The sequence below is a fragment of the Rhipicephalus sanguineus genome, chromosome 3 (genome assembly GCF_013339695.2).
Source record: "Rhipicephalus sanguineus isolate Rsan-2018 chromosome 3, BIME_Rsan_1.4, whole genome shotgun sequence".
NCBI lineage: Eukaryota > Metazoa > Arthropoda > Arachnida > Ixodida > Ixodidae > Rhipicephalus > Rhipicephalus sanguineus.
Window position 1 is genome coordinate 15895824 of NC_051178.1, and position 19720 is coordinate 15915543.

At 46.3% G+C, this 19720-nt stretch overlaps 1 protein-coding gene across 1 annotated transcript in view; it reads left to right on the plus strand.

The window, feature by feature from the left end:
• Positions 1 to 18458, plus strand: part of LOC119384815 (autophagy-related protein 16-1) — a 225949-nt gene extending 207491 nt beyond the window's left edge. The window contains exons 13-15 of the mRNA XM_037652509.2: positions 187 to 451; positions 11151 to 11297; positions 18317 to 18458. Of these exons, the coding sequence (XP_037508437.1) occupies positions 187 to 451; positions 11151 to 11297; positions 18317 to 18410 (506 nt within the window). The 3' untranslated portion in view covers positions 18411 to 18458. The remainder of the gene's footprint in view (positions 1 to 186; positions 452 to 11150; positions 11298 to 18316) is intronic.
• The last annotated feature ends 1262 nt before the right edge of the window (positions 18459 to 19720 follow it).

Here is a 19720-nt window from a genome sequence, read left to right on the forward strand (position 1 = left end):
CTCATCATCTGCTTTTCAAGACTGTCTTAGTGATCACCTTTGATAACAAAACAGTCTTTGTTGTTTGTTAAGCTAAATACTCCTCTTTCAAGGCTACCAGAAATAAATTAGACTGAACTGAACAAGAGTAATTAGACTGAACTGAACAAGAGTAGGCAGCAGAACATACTGTATGATATGGTGCAGGCATCCGCACAATATTTGCCGGCTCTTCCTGCAACGACCTGGTGGCCAGTGACAGCGCGGGTACAACAATCATTAGTGGCCACTTCGACAAGCGTCTGCGTTTCTGGGACTCGCGAGCAGAGAGCAGTGCCAACGAGATCGTGCTGGGTGGCCTGATCAGCTCGCTGGACTTGTCTGCCGACCGATGCCAGCTGCTGTGTTGCGTGCGTGACGACACCATCAAACTGCTGGACGTGCGCATGAACCAGGTCCTCGTCAGCTTCCAGTGAGTGTAAAGCTTGCTTTTGTAAGCACCTTCCATTGCAAATATACTCTCCATGCTTAGTAGAGTGGTTACACTTCTAGTATAGAACGTTGCCTAAAGCAGCTTGAAAGCCCGAATGATCTGGGTTGCTAGCGACCGAGGCAGGGAGGTGGTTCCGTTCGGATGCTAACGGTTAGTGCAATCTAAATGACCCCAATGTGCAAAAGGTGTGGCTGGTTCTGTTTATAATGAAATTGTGCCGTGCAGGGGGGGCATAATACCCTCCCCCACTTTTAAATGTAGGCGGGGCTAAGCTCCCACTTTTGAATGCAGGAACCGTGAGCAGCGCACTGCAAACCAACAGCTGACCTGAAGTTTTCTTTCAACGCAGCACTCGCATAACTATGTAATTAATTTTTATAACAAAGCCCCTGTTTCTGCAGTGAAGGTCACATTCCGTGTCCAACAACAATGTGCGGCGATCCTCTGCGGTTGCAAGAACCACGAAAGCCTATGCAACGCTTTCGTGCCTTGGGTGCCAGCATTGTCGAGGAGGAAGCCACCGTTGCAGCTGCTCTGTAATTGTGAAACTATTCTTTCCTCTTTTTATTCCGTTCGGCTTGACGTCGAGTTTTCATCACCAGTGAGGCAGACACTGGCAGGTGCCAACAAATATTTATGAACATTTCAATCAAACATTATGCAGACTTCTTTGATCTGCACAACTGCTGTGAGTGTGCAGAAGCGTTTCGGCTTTGCAGAGCTGAACTTGAGTGAGACGTCCACGCTGCTTGCCACAGTGCTCGACAAGCCGCCATGCCTCGGCTACACTTGCTCACTCTTCTGGGCCCTCAACAACCATTTACCCAAGAGGATTCGTGCCGGGAAGGAAGAGAGGCAGTGAGCTATTTTAGTTTACATATACATCTGTATTTAATCGCAATCATAATTGAAATACCCGTGGGAACACCACAGGCAAAAAACACAACAATGGAACCAAACAGTCACGACATGCAGTATGTACAAACACCTTTGATAGGGATGCGATGAGCGCAAAAACGCAACGTTTTCCGAGTTCAACTGCACAATTCTTCAAAATGCCTCGTACTTGGGAAAGTTTGTCAGAAGGCAGAAGAAAGCTTGTCTTCGGGGTTCCACGAGCCCATCTTATTGCCGGCCTACGAGCTGGTTGTTCGGGCCGGGCTTGGCAGTTGTTCTCAGAGTCATTCGTTAGTTAAGTTTATTACCTCAGAGGTCTCTTCTTGAGACGTCACACAAGGGATTGGGTGACGAAAGGCAAAGGAATATGAGTTACGAAAGGGTGGTTTCGATGAGCTGGGCTTGAATGCTCGTGGGTTGATGATAGTGGCAACTTCGATGGCCAGGTCATTCCAGTCTTGTGCTGTGCACAAGGCTGGAATGTTAGCAATAGACTGTTGTTGTTAGCAATAAACAGTTGCAAGTTTGCACACATATGTGTTCTGTTTTGTCCTGGTGTTTCAGTATGGCACAGAAAAAGAACGATGCTGTACCAACTAGCCCTCGTAGAATCCTTATTGAAGAAAAACGATTGGTAAAAGGTAACAGTATGGGCTGGTGTACTGAATGGGTGAATAAAAGGAAAGAGAAAGCAATCAGTAAACAAACAAGAGGAACAAGCAGGGGGGGGGGGGGGGAGTTCGCAGATGGCTATTTCGCTGAATCATGGCTTTCAAATGTAAGCACCACCTGATAATGGTAACATCACAACCACCGAAGTCTCACTGGTTTTTGTTGTGTATCTACCATATACTTTCCCATGCACCGACATCTCTTTAAGGTTTGTGCAGTAAAGTGTCGCAGAAGAGCCCAGTATTAACGTTTCTGAAACTTCAGAATTCTGAAAGTTATTTTTTAAGCACCCACTCTTCCAAAGTGCCAGCATCAGCCAACATACGCACCCCATTGCGGCTGCTACAAGACCACTGAAGGTGATCCACCAGCCACACGATTGCAGTCTGTAAGTGCGCTCCTACACTGTTGCCAGGAAGATCGTCGAGTGGAACTGCACGTCGGGAAAGAATGTGAGCTGCACCTCTCGGCATTAAAAGGTAGACAGAAAAAGTGTGGTGCCCTTATGGCAAGCAGAAGACGAAGCGCTAGCTCATGGACGGTAGCCCGTCTTCAATGAAGAGTTGGACGACACCATTCACTGGGTCACCAGCATCTTTGCTCGGTTGGCCAAGTCGTTCGCTGGGTTCAGTGATGATGAAGAGGCATTAGTGCACCACATCATTTACAATTTCAAAATAAACGTGCTTTCTTCAATTCCATAGCGACTGTAGCTCTGCCTTGAAGCTTTTCGTTGGCCGCCATCTTGGTTATTGCTGCTTCGACTGGACAACCGCCCACATATAGATTAACGTCGTGTTCAGTGAAAGTGGGGTGGGCGCTTCCGCATTACTTGATGGTATTACGCCGATGCACGACCCTTGGTACTAAGGGAAACTCTTTTCTAAGGCGCTCGTTGCTTGCTAATATTGGATAATACTTGCAGGGGATATTATTTATGTTTTGGAGCGCATTTGAGCATTTTGTTATAAATGCTAGTGGCTGCTTAGGCTGTGCTTTGGGGTCTCTTCTAGCTAGGGCTGATTTTCTAATTTTTTTCTAATTTACAAGCCTCGTTGTAGGCCTTGTTTAGTGCATCGTGTTGGTAAGTTCATTCAACAAATTTTTTCCTTATGTTGCCTAAAGTGACTGACAACTGATGTTTCTGGACCCATTTTTTTACGGTACAGTGAAAACCTCCCCCTTGTTAGTTGTTAAACCCGCAGCGGTTGATTCCAAAGCACGTGGATATATTGTAAGCAGAATTTTTTTATCTGAGAAGCCTCTAAAAATGTCCCTGCTCCAGCAACACTTAAAAGTGATAGTGATGCTGATATTTTTCTCCATGGAATTCATCGGCTAGTGCCGCTAGCGCTCAGTTAACAGCTTTCATGTTGCCACTCATGAGCATCGGTTCATATGTCATGTGAAGGCTGTTCTGCTCACTACAAACGAAGGCTTACCTGCACATTTTAAGTTTAAAAAAATTATTTAAAAAAGCATACTGCATTTCAATACTAATATCGAGACCGCTAACCACGCACACCAGTAAAAGGTCACAGGATTGGACGATTCTACATTTTCGCTTTTTTGCCACATGGCGCACCAAAAGCCATTTTTAAAGATTTTAGTGAAGAAATAAAAATATAAATTTGTGTCTGATGAGTAAAACAGGACTTGTTTTAGCCAGTACGATAGACAATCTTTCCATTAGCAGGGTGTTCTGAGTGGTTGTCTGTTCCTTTAAGTGGTGAAAGTAGCCAGCGTTGTCGCTACAAGATCCTTTTTATATGCCTTGCCAGTCTGACAAGTGCAACATGCTAGTGCATGAGAAAGTAAATCCTCATTCTACTGCCCACATAACAGATTGTTCTCATCCAAGATGGGAGACTTGCAAACACCTTTAAAGTAACGTTATAGTTAAAAGCACCAGAAGTGATTACGTCCATCATATGAAATCTAGTTTTAACTACACTAGTTCAAATGTTATCTACATGCTCGAATGTTCACATTGTCACAAACGGTACATTGAGGAAACAGGACTTCCTGTTACTATTACATGGGCATCGTGCAGGCACGATGAAAAATTCACTGAAAGCAGTGGCACAGCATTTTAATTTGGCAGGTCACCAGTAGCGTGAGATGGGACTGAGTTGTTTCGCGATGAACACGCCGCGTCTGCAGCCAGGTGAACGACTTTGCTACATCGTCAACTACGCCAGAGCACAGTGGCAAGTACGACAACCGTCCTATTCACCTTCGCCCGGCTGCTACATCTGGACAAATCACCGGCAGTACACCGGTCGAACCTGGGGCCGATCTACCAGTCCTTATCTGTAAAACTAAGGGCAGCAACCGATGTAAGTGCAGATCTTTGGCATTTCGTCGAACAACGAAATGCCAAAGATCCTCCACTGCCGCCGTGGATTCGGGAATCATCAGACATCGGCTCGCCACCTAGCAGACCGAGCCTGAATCAGGGGACTTCACTGAAACAAGACCAGATGACACGATGCAGCAGCATCATAGCAAGTCGACGCAGCCGTGGTTCGACGCCACAGCCTAGCTGTAACGCAAGACGACGAACCACTGACCTCGATGTGCTTATTGAAGGCCACAACCTCACCGCTCTGGTCGACACCGGAGCTGACTACTCCGTCGTCAGTGGCCCATTCGCCACTAAGCTGAAAAATGTAAAGACCGCTTGGGAAGGACCCGAAATCCGCACAGCTGGAGGTCACCTACTAACTCCGACTGGAATCTGCACAGCGAGAATCACGATTCGCGGCCAGACTTATTCGGCGAGGTTCCTGGTCCTAGAGCATTTTCCAAGGGACATCATTCTAGGCATCGACTTCCTAAATCAGCACAGCGCAGTTATTGACTTAAGATCCCAGTCGATAATGCTTTCCATGGACAATGCCATTCCACCGGATAGGAAAATCGGTCACCGTGCCTTGAATGTGATAGATAGGCGGAAACCAACCTGCCTCCTTCTAGTGTCATCAATTATGTTGGCACTGAAGAACCAAGACTTAGAAGGCGTCATCGGGGGTAACCAGCACCTGCTTCTGAACCATCAGATTTGCTTCACAAGAGGCATAGCTGAGCTACACGATTGCAAAGCGAAGCTAATGCTGGAAAACCTGAGCCACGAATGTAGGCAACTGAACATTGGTACGACGGTGGCTTACATGGATGAATTCGTGGATGCCAGCATTGCTTTTGCCGTTCGATGCTTCCTAACCTGCGTCGACGAATTCAGGTCCCTAACCAGCCTTCGACGTCAATCCGAGCCTTCCGAAGAACAAGCAAGACCAGCTCAAAGCCCTGCTCCTGCAATTCAAGGACTGCTTGTCATCAAGATCTCGACAGACTCCGATTGCAAAACATCACATCATAACAGAAGAAAGCACCCGACCAATCCGTCGAGAGCCCGTATTGAGTTTTGGCGTGAGAACGCAAGTCCGTACAGAAACAAGTCGACGAAATGCTATGCGACGATATTATCCAGCCGTCAAAGAGTCTGTGGGCGTCTCCCATGGTGTTAGCGAAGAAGACGGATGGACCCCTGCATTTCTGCGTCGATTATCACCACCCGAACAAAATCACGAAGGACGTCTAGCCTCTCCCACGGATAGAAGACACCCTGGATCGACTCCGCAGCGAGAAGTACTCTTTGTCGATGGACCTCAAGACCGGCTACTGGCAAATCGAAGTCGACGACAGAGACCGAGAAAAGACTGCTTTTATAACACCAGATGACCTGTGAGAATTCAAAGTCATGCCTTTTGGTCTTTGCTTGGCACCTGCAACTTTCCAACACATTATGGATACAGTAGTGGCTGACTTGAAGTGCACGGCGAGAATCACGATTCAGGTTTGAAGTGGCACACTTGCCTCGTGTAATTGGACGGCGTCGTTGTGTTTGCCTCAAACTTCGATGAACACCTCCGCCGTCTTGAAGCTGTACTTCAAGCAATCAAACAGGCTCACCCCGAAGCTATAAAATTGCCACTTTGCATACGAGGTGCTCTTGTTTTTGGGTCACGTCATTAGGAATTCTGGAGTGCACCCAGACCCACGCAAAACAGCTACCATTGCTGCCAAGAAAGGTCTACACCGATTTCCCGGCTTGTTCGCCTCTTACAGGCGCTTGGTCACTTTCACGGATTGCCGAGCCACCTACGCAGCTCACAGAGACCGATGTGGCATTCAAGTGGTGCAAGTAATGTGCCCTTCAGAGCAGAAACCATAGTGTCGGCTGCCAGGCAGCAAAGGCGAGCAACGTTGGACAAGGCAAATGCTACCTCAGGAGGTCCTGTCCAGGTGGGCGGTTTGAAGTGTGCTAACGCTGTGCAGACCACTAAAACGTGATTTTCTTTCAAAATAAGCATTTTCTTGGCACGAAACAAGCACTATGAGGTTTCCGGAACTTTATTTCAACCATCAACATCGACTTACCATTTGCTTTTAGTGTCCCTTTAACACTTTCGTGACCGCGGAAAAATCGGTTGTTTTTGGCTAGTCCAGGAAATATTTTTATCCTGCCACAGAATATACTTGATACTAAAGTATAGGGTATCAAATGATAGAGGAAGAAATGGTCTTTCCAACAGTATAATTCCAAACAACGGATATATTTCGAATATAATAAAAAATTATCAAACAAAGAAAAATGCATCAAAAAGAAAGAAAGTTCATAAAAACATCAATGCTACTCTGCAAAGGTTAAAGATTAAAAAAAATCGAAATATATGTTTTGAACGCAAAGCCCTCGTAGCATAATAGTGGAAATATAAGCTCTGTAAGTACAAAGATTATTTTCATAAATACAAGAATATAGGCACTAGTGCCTATCATGCCACCGCGCGATGCAGTTTCTCGACGCGGTGAAACAAAGGCTGGCAGCACATGTTTCGGAAAAGAAAAATTTTTTTCTGTTCAACTTTGCTAGCATAGCTTGCAGTTCTGGTATTTTTCAATTTTCCTGTGGGTATTTGTTGAAATGAACAGTGTAGCCTGTTCCAAATCTGCAAAAATCCATAATTGTACCCTCATTTGACCTCTTTCTCACTCATATACTGCCGAATACCATACCAACCTTCACATTTCACCATTTCCTCATCCACTGAAAGGTTCCGACGGGGTTAAAAGATAGCGTAGAAAAATCGTTCATGCGTTGCAATAGAGAAGACACAAGGTGAAGATTCTCATGGGATGCGACGGTCGTCTTCTTCAGATCAGAGACACTCAAGAAGCCTTGAACCTTTTCCGTGGCATCACTGACGATGGACAAAGGCCTGGAAATATGTGTCGTCGACACCAACACCAATGCAAGCGCGGGACTTCCACGATTACCATGTACACATGGAGTGAGACGAACTTGCTCATCTTCTCTTCAGTAACCTCCGTCCATGGATCCGTCCCTCTCACTGTATGTTGGCTTTTCGAAAGTATGCATCCACGCATACTTATCTGTGTGGTTGCGTATCTCTCTGACGACTTCTGCGGTAAAAAACAACGCGAAGATGCCGCCACGCAGCACACCGGAGCGTTGGGTCAAAGTCCGCTCCGCGCCCTCTTCGCGAAGAGGACTGCGCTCTTTCTGCAGCCGGCGCCAAATGCTCCCGCCCGAATGAAGTTAACACCTTGCAGATAAGAGCTGTTATTTTTATAACGCACCAAATACGTTTACATCGACGCGCGGCAGCGATAAAACGACTCGAGGAGAAGACGAAACCTACCGGCGGATAGCTGCTGATGTTCCGGGGAGCTTTGACGCACTTTCGCCGTCTGTGCTGAAGCCTGGCGAATCGAAGTCGTCTTCCGTGTCTGTGGTGCTACTATCATCCAGATATTCCCGCTCATATTAATTGGAATCTGTCGAAATTCACCGTTTCCGTGGAGCACCCGCGAGCGGCGTCGACGCGAAGTCTGAAACAACGAGCGCTCACCTACTCGACTGCGAACGAGCTTTAAAAATCTCCCCGCGGTGGAAAAAAGAAACTCGCAAACAAAACTGATAAAAGACAGGTTATTTTACCCTTTGTATTTCGTTAGCTGTCCAAAGCCGCTCAGAGAGTGCCAAAACTTGATCTTGAAGTCATCAATAACATACTATCGATGGGAATAGGTGCGGTCACGAAAGTGTTAAAGACTTGCCGAAATTGCCAGCGATGGAAAATACCGCCGACTAGGCCAGCTGGACTTTGCGGCCGATCAAGCCACCTTGCCGGCCGTTCCAGCAAATCGGGATGGAATTACTGGGGCCGTTCCCGACGTCGACTTCTGGAAACAAATGGATCGTCGCAGCTACCGACTACCTCACCTGCTATGCCGAGACAAGGGCCCTGTGCAAAGGCAGTGCCGCCGAGGTAGTGAAATCCTTCATAGAGAACATTGTCCTGCATCGTGGCACCTCAGAGGTACTCATCACAGACAGAAGTACGGCCTTTACTGCTGACCTAACTCGGAGTTCTTGAGATACAGACCAATGGCCTCACCAAGCGTCGAAGCAAGACCATCACCGACATGCTGGCCATGTACGTCGACGTCGAACACAAGACGTGGGATTCCACCCTTCCGTACGTGACCTTCGCATACAACACCACCATGCAAGAAACGACACGGATGATGCCATACAAGTTGGTCTACGGTAGCCCGGTGACAACACTCGACGCCATGCTACCTAACGTCACCAATGAAAAAAAGTGTCGACGTCGTCTACCTTCAGCGCGCCAAACAAACCTGACAACTAGCCCGTCTGTGCATCCAGAGCTTGCAAAAGACCAACAGCTGTCGTTACAACCATAGACAATACCACGTAGAATACCAGCCTGGCGACTTTCTCTGGGTCTGGACACCGATGCGCCGACGTGGACTCAGTGAAAAACTTTTTCGGTGATACTTCGAGCCATACAAGGTGCCTCGATGTCTTGGAGCTCTAGACTACAAGGTTATCCTGGATGGCATTACAAACTCCCAGTGGCGCAGCACATGACCTGAAGTCGTTCATGTTGTGCGCCTTAAGCCAATCTATGTGCATTAAGGAACCTCAGGACTCCAGTTTTGCTTGCTTATTTATGTCGTATTGCATGCATGTTTTGAATTCGATGTTCTGCTTTAAGCATCGGGGCAATGCTTTTTCAGAGAAGGGCATTGCCACGCATTTTATTTTGATGTACTCGGATTTCACCCGCAAAGATTGGATTGCAACACTCGGCGCAGACCGCGCTACAGTGGTTAAGATTCGCGAGTGTTTGAGATCATTCTGTTAAGATTGCATGCCGGACGCAAATAGTCTAGTCTATTCGACAGCTTACGTGGCCACCAGCGATAATGCTCGAATCTTCGATGGCACACGTATAAAAGCCGGCACGCGTTACCACTGGGCAGTTCGCTCGACTGCCGACGCTGTTCTCGCCGCTATCAGTGTACAGCTTGAATTGCTTGTACTTTGCTCATTTCATTTTCCAGGAACAAGTTTGCCCAATTAAAGAGTTCCGTGTTGTACATGCCGACTGCTTGCCTTTGTCAACGTCATGATCACGTGGCAATATACTTTCACAGTGCTTATGAAGATGTTGTCTTTTGTAGGCTGGTTGGTAGGCTTGTGCGAATAGTAAGTTTTAGGCTCGAATTCGAATTATAAATAAAAATATAAGCTATAAAATATAAACATATAAAGAAAAAGGAGCATATTTGTCATGACCCAACTAACTTGCACAATATTTTTTTTTAAATTGAAACAAGGCATGCGCAAATGTCATTCTTTTGGTTCAAATCACGGGGTAAGAAAAATAATTTAGGTGTGGACACTCCGCCCGACGGCGCGTCCACATAATGTTCGCCTCTTTCCTCCTCTCGGCCCCCATGTCGCAGCGCCTCCCACGCAACCGCGGCCGGCGCATGTACTATAGAAGACGAGCTGCGTGCGTAGCGTCCGTAGCGGCGTTGCGCACGTGAGAAGTCAGCGAGCAGAAAGACTGCTCACGCGCTCTAAGCAAGACGCCGCGCTTTTACGTACGCAACGCTGTTAGGGACGCTATGTGCGTCGGGTGCGCCGTTTACACCGTGGCCGTATGAAAACTCGCCGTTCAGTTGCTCTATACTCCTCCGCGTGCACGGTTAAAAAAAATGCAATGAGGTGAAAAAAAAAAAATGAAGAAAAACGCGCGTTCGCCTCGTCGCAATAGGTTTCTTAAGCCCCCATGTCGCAGCGCCCCCCACGAAACTGCGGCCGGCGCATGTATTAAAGGCGAACATTATCTGGACGCGCTCTCCTTCGTGGCGGGCAGAGAGTGTCCACACCTAAATTATTTTTCTTAAACCGTGGTTCAAAGGGAAGTGGAAGCAACTTTGCATAGTAGCAGGTTTTGACTTTCGGTAGAATGCAAGTGATAACCTGTAAAATATGTTAAGTTTTAAAATTTACTATAATTAGAGCAAGTAAGCTGGTATAACAAGCTTTTAAACTTAAAAAAATGAATTGATGTGAGTGTAATTTGTTCATTTAACCTTGAAGTGGGTCTTTGTGGCAGTGCAGATTTCCCCTGGATAGGCGTTTTCACTGCATAGCACTGCTCCGCAACAGTGAAACCAGCTTTACAGGGAGTTACATGCGGTTTATATATGTCTATTCGTTTATTTCGAATACTTCGAAATTTAGAATAACTTAAATTCGTTTTGAACCGAATTCGAATACTGTAATATTCGTTCGAATATTCGAACTGTTTGAATGTTCGCTCAAGCCTGCTGGTTGGTTATATTAATTAAGACACCCTTATCACAGATGCAAATATGTACTTGGCAGTTAGTGCACAATTTAGCTGCATTCCTGGCAGGCACATATTAATGTTTTACTTTTGTTTTTAAAAAGAAATGTCAGCATAGAGTTTAAGTATTTTTATTTAATGTAACAATTTTTATTAAACTTGAAACTTAAGATTTATTTCTTAGATGTGGGAACTTTTATCCACATTGGTTCAGAAGTGTCGTAGTTAATTCACGATTTCATGTCTTTTGAAAAGGTGCTCTGTGTGGCAACTTCACTATTGCATTTTTTTGTTCTACACTTTTAACTGTCAGTTGCTCATTAAAATGTTCCATTTATCATTAACAACTGCAGGGATGACAACTTTAAGGTGGCCTGTGATTGGACAAGGGCCAAGTTCAGTCCTGATGCAAGTTATGTGGCGGTCGGCTCCCACGATGGCACTCTCTTCATTTGGAACACACAGACAGCCAAGCTTGAGAAAAAACTTAAAGAGATGAGGTGGGTCAGGTGCAATCAGCTACTTTTACTTGCAGCTGGATCATGGGTATTATCCTTCTCCCAACAGGCTGAAGCTTGAACGACCGGCTAAGAGAGAATGCGTACTTGCTTAAAGGTTCTGTGCCTACGCACCTATCCCAGCGCTGTAAAGCATCTGGTTGTCAGCCTATCTTGGAGCAGTGCACTGTTTTGGAAACATACAGAGAGCAAAGAGCACGTGAAATAAGCAAAGCTTACCATATTCATATACATGAAAACACTTGCGTCAGTGTGCCGTCGGTCTCCCGGCCCAACTATGAAATCAGTTACGTGTTCCAAATGTGACAGCCTGTTTTTTGCCGACGAGTGTATCGCGAGGATTTCTTTTCTGTCTCTGCGCAGATACTGTATTTTGTAGCGTTAGCTACACTTGCCTAGCCGGAGCCGATTTCGCGTGGATCCTCATGAGCCGTGCTGCGCATGCGCGAGGATCAGTGATGTCACACAGCTGGCTCACCGCTCTCCGCCACCGTGATCTCACGTGCTTTCCGCCACCGCCGCGTGCGACTCGCCGCTACTGGTCTGCGCGTTCGGGAGGAGTGGCGTCGTAGCCACGGCAGACACACTGGCGCCAGCGCGCTCACAGCTATTCGCCTTCGCTGTGCAGTTGCTGTCTAACACTGCGCTGGAGCCGATTGATAGCGCCTCTGACTGGCGTTTGCAGGTGGGTAACGCCATGGAGAAGGAGAGCGCAAATGCTGCTCAACGGCGCAGAAGAGGCGAGAAGCTTATCTCATTGGATCCCTAAGTAGTTGCCTGGCAATTAGCGGTTCAGCATACGAAGAATGAACAGAAGGCTAATAATCCTAGACAATCTGGAAAGCTAAGAGTAATCAGCTGAACGTTTGCTAACACTACGTATATCCTGGCATGGCCAGCTAAGCCACTGCAAATTTTTTGATGGTCTTCACCATGAAGCTTCCGTATATATTGCATTTCGTAGCAATAAACCAGTGGTTGTTAGTCAGTGCCCTGTCTGCCGTTCTGTCACTGTCCTGGGTTTAGCGCTCTTTGTTCCCGTCTTAAAGGGGCTTAAAGGGGCTTACACTTATTTAGCAAGGCCAGAAAATGCTGCCTATTGGCAGTCGAGGCTCCTGAGAACACGTGAGCCAAACATTATGGCGCAGCGCACAGCCCGGAGTTTACAATTAATTCTCAGTCAGCTCAATATTACTCACTCTTCTCTCAGCAAATGATGTCATAAACCCAAATTCCATGGCCATTGCCTGATTTGAGCATCGTGAGCTGCCCAGTTATCGTGGCCACCGCGGGATGCCATGGATGTACCTGCACTGAAAGTAAGCCGTGCATTCGAAGAAAAAAAAAGAAAGTGCTCAAAGTCATGATGCGTGCTGACGAATGGACGTAGTTTGTTGCCCCCTTGTCATCCTTCTCCTGTGTAGCTTTCGGCACGCTCGCTGGTGCGAAAGGAGAGAGAAAGCGCCTAAAGCGTGTGACAAATCCCTGTAACTCCGCTTGTACTTGACGGATACTGAAAATTTTTGTGGCAGTAGGCAATAACTCCTTTGATGAAGCTATTCAACGATTGCTTGGAAAAGTGTTGCCGGGCCCCTTTTATATTGTTTTTCTTTGCTCAAAGTGAATACAACCACAAACAAATTGTGTATGCATTTCGAGCCTATGTTTTCATTCTTATGTAAAAATGGAACACTAGTGACTGCAGAACAATGAAATCTTTTTTATTCCTGGCTAATTATGGTTAATTACTGAAGCTCACTAAATCAACAGATTACTTTGTTTTCTTTCTTGGAATGTAATATCCAGTGCCTTTGAATTGTGCTGTGTGAATTTGATGCACTTGCAGACAGTAAATCATAATTTGCGCCCGAAGGGGATAATGTGCCTACCAGAGTTCTTCAATCATACGAGTTGCAGAACTCCCTATAGGCCCCATGTATCAAAATCCGAGCTCACAATTGGCCGACATCATGGGGGTCTGCTGATTGTCGCGTCTTCTGTTGGCCAACTACTAAGCGTGCAAGACGACGCTAGTGCTGCGTGCGGCGTTGAGCAGCTTGCGAGGAGCACATGCACGGCCAGTGCTACGGCGATCTAGTGTTTCGTACTGGTGCTCCCAGGTAGCGCAACAATCTGTAGGTTTCCACAGAATCGGCCATGGGCATGTCCAGGTTTCGGGACGCACTTTCGCAACTGGTACGATTGAAGAACTCTGGTGAATACTATATGTGAACCACATGAATGTGTTCTACTGGCAGTACAAAACAAATATAAAAGAACACTTTTTATGACGGCATCATTAAAGGGACACTAAAGGCAAATATTAAGTCGACGTTGATTGTTAAAATAGCGGTCCAGAAACCTTGTAGAATAAAATCACTGTTTTAGTGGTGCGCATCGCGTTAGCGCACTTCATATCACCGGCCTGAAATCGGTCTTTCACACGTCACTACTGCTGTACCCAACGTTGTTCGCCTTTATTGCGCGGCAGCGTGCAGTGGTGGCGTGCACCATTCGGGCATCCGGCAACATCACATGCATGCGGCATTTTGTCGAACTTTCTGTCAGAGCGACTTTGAGCGTGCAAAACACACGCGGCAGTACGCGATACCGAAACTACCACTGAGGTGCGACCGCATGAGCGAAGCAGGGCGCCAGGCGAAGCGCAGTTCGGCAAAAACGGAACCTTTGAACCATGCGCGCCGTTTCCCATGGCAATGCCAAAGAGGTTCTTTTTTCCATGAATCAAACAGAAATGAACAAGCAGCATTTTATTACATCTCAACAGTACTGAAAGTTGGGCGAGTTGGTACTCATTCAGGACTTGTTTTGTGCAAAATGTACACGGACACAAGGTAAAAAAGAGGCAGACAACACGGGCGCAAACTCACAACTGATTTATTTTGAACAACGAACTGTCCTTTTATCTTCACGTATCACAAACGCCCCCCACCGGTGGACCCAGGAACACACGAGATAAACTAAAGAAAACTTATTCACCGCTACGTCATGACAAGAAGCAAGGAACAAACAAAATTTTAGGAGGAGTTCACGCATCTGTAGACGGATTGTTGCACGTGCTTTTCAAGGAGTCGAATTCTTTATCGGACATTGTGACGGATTGTCATTGTTACGTCTCTTGATGCACGGAAGGTTCTTTTTTTATTGCAGCTAGTTTGATTACGAGTGATTAATTGTAGGCAGACTCTCATACGTCATCAGGATCATTTTCAAAACGTGCCGCTCGTGGCGCTCATCGTGTGATACATTTAGTTTAATTTCTCGGTAAGTAGGGCGCTGCTGTTGATAATATTGCCGTTTTAGACGTTGTCATACATTGAGCTTTCACTCTGACATATTGTTATTTGTCTTTAGTGTCCCTTTAAAAGATTTTGTGGTCATGGAATAAATCCCTCTTTAGGACAAGATGGGAAGCCAGCATGAAAGATTGAAGGCATCAGGAAAATTCTGACTTTGCAAAGTTTAATGCCAAACATGTTTTGGTGGTCGCGAGTGCGCGTTCCACCGGGCCGTTCCAGAGGCTGGCAATTCCTATAAAAATTAGAGCTGTGCGAATAGCAAAATTTTGGGTGCGAAGCGAATTCGAATAATAAAGATTGAGTGCGAATCGAATCGAATAATTTCGAATAATTTTCGAATATTTCTCAAACATTTTTCGAATAATTCGAAGTGAAATTACAGAAAAAGTTGCAGAGAATACCTAAGTATGTTCTTGTGAGACAGCAACATGAAAGCGTTCCTTTTCGCTAGGTTGATTAAGTGCTGGTGGGGTCATATTTCATAGTTGTCTTTCTTATCAAGAATGAGGCAATGTATAGGCCGAATTGTATTTATGTTCATGATTTGGTGCAACCAAAGTGTTGCCGACAACACTTTACATGTGATAGGCAGAGATGCCATTTCCTCAACCTCTCCTCCTCTTTCAACTGCTGTGGAAGGCCAACTGATGTGGCGGACAAGGGTGTGCTCCCTTCAAGTCCAGAGTTCCAAATCTGCCTCGTAGACGTCGATGTATAAGAACATCTGAAATTTTGGATGCTAAAAAGCTTCGGCGTCCGATTTTTCGGACTTCCTGCCCAAATTTCAGGTCAAAAACAGCATTAATTGAGCCCCCTACTCTGCCACATCTTTCATCTCCATGTTGGAACCAGCGTTTTCTTGAGCTAATACATTTGCGACCGTAGCGGAGCTTGAAAGGCAGCTTTGCCGCGATACGGGGGCGTGATGAGGTGAAGCATATTGAAAATCTAGGGACCACTTCCAAACGGACGTTGACTGTCTCTTGGCAAAGTTCGACCGTAACGGACCTTGAAAGGCAGCTTTGCCGCAATACGGGGGTGTAATGAGGTGAAGCATATTAAAAATCTAGGGACCACTTCCAACCGGATTTTCTCTTGACTAAGTTCGACCGTAACGGAGCTCTAAGGCAGCTTTGCCGCAATACGAGAGTGTAATGAGGTGAAGCATATTGAAACTCTGAAGGGGTCACTTTCAACCGGACGTTGACTGCATTTGTCTTTGGGAAGTTCGAATAGTTCGAATAGTAAAATTTCAGTGCGAATCGAATCGAATAGCAAACACTATTCGAAAAATATTCGAAATTTCGAATATTCGCACACCCCTAATAAAAATGAAAGACACCAATGCCACTTGAGAATGTTCCAGGGAAGACCACAACCGTAGACTTTCCCTACGATAGAACTCTGTGTGAACACATGGACTGTATTAGCGTCTTGAATTGGGCTGTTTGGTACATACCGATCTTTGAACGAAGAAACAGCGCTAGAACAGGACGAAGATGAAAGGACACAGACAAAAAGAACACATGGACAAAGAAAATTCTGCATGGGTCAAACAGTACAGGGGGTCTTTTCAGGAGCCAGGTAGAAGGAAAGAAGGCTTGTTGACTCTCAGGCGTATTCCATCTTGCGTCCTTATAGGAAAACAGACGGGCAACTAATACGTGTGCTGGCCAGCCTAGCATGTGGTTCAGTAATCTGAGTTGCAATCAGTATCTAGTTAGCACTTCACATAGACCAAGTGTCAGTGCACAGCTGCAATCATGAGTCACATAGTGCATGTTACAGGGGTGCTGTTGTAACCTCTCGTTAGAGTATTGGCTTGTTCCCCGATTCAGGAAACATAATGTATATGGCTCACGATGCAACGTTGAGGTATCACTCGCATGCCCGGGAGGGTTTAGTGCATGCACCGGTTGAGCCACGCTAGCTGTGCTTACAGAATCGCACATCATGTTATGTTTGTCTTGGGCCAATTGCTGCAATTACATTATGAAACATTTAGGAATTTTTTATTCCGATATTGCACCGTATTATCACTTATCGAAAGTACCAATACAGCACCTGCAAGTGCTATGTCCATTCATGCTTCAAATTAACAACGCACCAACAAAACGAGCACACTAAAGGGAGAGGAAACGACACACACACACAAGCGCTGACTCGCAACTGGAAGGTTTATTCCGCATCACACAGACATATGTATGTATACGTCACATGCAGCACACGTGACATAGATTGCCACCGCTGGCTTGTATAAGTAAGACGAGTAAAGTGAACTCATTCTGCCGCAGAAAATCAAATTCTTTGTCGCACAGATCAACTCACGCCTGGCTTACGCAATTATCTTTTCCTTAACAATGTGATATGACTCTGCCACCTCCCGGTTTACCTGCTGCCAGTGCTTATAAACAGTCTTCGTTTCTGTACGGGGGAGCATCCACACGAACGACAGTGCAAGGCCAGATTAAAATTCACCACTGTTTTCAAAGAAGCATTGTGTTCCTTAAGTCTCGTGTTTATACAGAGTCCAGTCTGTCCATAATACGTTCTACCACAAGAAAATGGAATCCTGTACACGACCCCAAGTTTAGCGTTTCGACAGAGCTGGTCTGAAAGACACGAGTAGCGCAAGCCGATGACAAATCTGTCACGTACTAGCCTTTCTTCAACTTGCACTGAAGGATAGGCGCAGCGTTTCACCATCCTGCATAACTCGGCATAGTATCCGTCGACGCTGTCGCCTGGCTGCTGTACGCGTCTGTGAAAACGCGATGACTCGTATAGTTCGTTGCTTGGATGCACGAAATGCTCTGTGAAACGGTCTACCACAGTCTCGTAGGAAGTGAGGGACGCCGCATCGAGCAAAAATGTGTCGAGGAGCGGACGCACTTCGGGGCCCATGCAATATAAGAGTGAGCGCACCTGTGTTTCCTCCGGTGCATTCTTGAGACCCAAGATGGCTGCGTAGTCGTCAAAGCTACTTTTCCACGTCGGCCAGGTCCCAGCGTTGCCGAAGTCGAACGGCTCCGGCGTCTGAAGGTTGACGCCCATCCACTTCGGGCTGGACTGCTCGGTAGACATGATACGGATGATAGGTAAGCGCGGCTTCAGTGCTCAACCACTTCTGACACCATGTAGTGTTATCGGTTCACTGGAGACTGTGACGCAGGCATGGCATGAGCGCCTGAGGAGCCCGCAGTAAGACAACCGGTCGACACTGAACCCAAACAACAACTAACTTTATTCTACTCTGTACATCTAGAAGGGGGGGGCGCCACTCATTAGCACAATAGTAGCGACCTCTACAGTTTTGTTGGTGCACTGTTAATGTGTGAAGTATGAACCGATACCAACTCACCCAAGTTTCCATTTTAATTTAGTCCATTCATGGCAGCATTGTAGACTAAGATGGTCTCATTGAAACTTTGTCCATGTTTTAGCTGTTTCATAGCTTTGAGAAATGTGAACTCTACCATACAAATATTCATGGTCCTTGTTTGCGCGATTTTTTTATGCTTAGCACGTATGCACAGTGGTAATCTAAAACCTCTGTTCATATTCATTTGCCCATTTTAAAGTTTCTTGAAACATTTCTGCAGAGCAAGAATATGAAAGGTTTTTTGTATGATATCTCATTTAACACAAGCTTTTAGCTTACCGTCGGCTTTTTTTTTTTAGTTCACCCATCATTGCCTGCTCCTGGAATCCTAGTGGAGACTACATTGCAAGCTCAGATCGGGACAAGAGGGTCTGCATCTGGTCCCAAGTTTGAGCTTCAGCTCTTCCACAGATTCGCCTCATTAAACTGAAACAGATTTTTTTTTTTAATAATAAAGAAGTTCCTTTCTACTTGGACTGTGCTTATTCATGTGCTATGCCAATGAACATTTGACATCTTTTTCTGTAAGCAAGCCTTGTACATTTCGAGTTTTGTAACGCCTCACGGGATGCTGATTTTGTGGAAATAGAAAGTGCCTGCCCCAGCTAGTGTGTGGTGCCGGCCCCGCGTGGCTCAATCGCCGTGAATCGTTGTCAAACGGCAATATGGCGGTCGTAGTCGTGGCGCCACACGTCTCCCTTACCAACTTGGAGACGATCGGGCTTGCTTGCCGCACAGCACTCTAGCAGATGTCATCGACGATGCCTGTCCTTATTGGCTGCCAGTGACAGCCCCCGAGCCCCGTCTCCACCCGAGCTCGCTGCGTCAGATGTGCTCAGGCCAGTGACGAGGGGTTCACGCGCTGCTTTGGCTGGCAACTTCTCGACCATGCGCGTGATTGCTCCCTTTTGTGTGATAGTCGTAGTCCCGCCGGCTCGCAGTCCCGTGATTGTCGCACTGTGTTGCATCTTGGGTTAATAAACCCGTGCTTATTGACAACCTGCCTTGAGTGCCTTTTCTGCGCGGTGTCAGAGAGTCAACGAACCTGGCCATAGCGTCTTTGTGCGCTGCGGTGGTGGAGGAGCATCGCGACTCGTCCCAATCGCGCTCATAGGGTAAGCTTCTCACAAACATACCTCCACAATTTCCAAGCCATGCACCAGGATTAAAGGGACACTAAAGGCAAATGTTAAGTCGACGTTGATTGTTGAAACAGCATTCCAGAAACCTCGTAGTGCTTGTTTCGTGCCAAGGAAATGCTTATTTTGAATGAAAATCGCATTTTAGTGGTCCATACAGCGTTAGCACACTTTAAATCGCACGCCTGAAAAGGCCTCCCGCTGTAGCAGCTGCCTTGCCAATGTTGCCGCCTTTACTGCCTGGCAGCAGACGCTGTGGTTTCTGCTCTGAAAGCACATTATCCAACACCACATGAACACGGCATTTTGTTGAACTTTCCATTAGAGCGACTTTCATGAGCGTGCAAGGCACGCGCAGCGGTACGTGATAACGAAATTACCACTGAGACGCAACTGCACGAGTGGAGCGCAGCCTGCGAAAATGTAACTTTTGCAGAACCTGTGCCGTTCTCCACTGTAACGTCAAGTTCTTTTTTTCCATGAATCAAACAGAAATGCACAAGCAGCATTTTATTACGTCTTGCAATGCTCAAATGTTCTTTTTTTTTATAAGTAGCATGAATA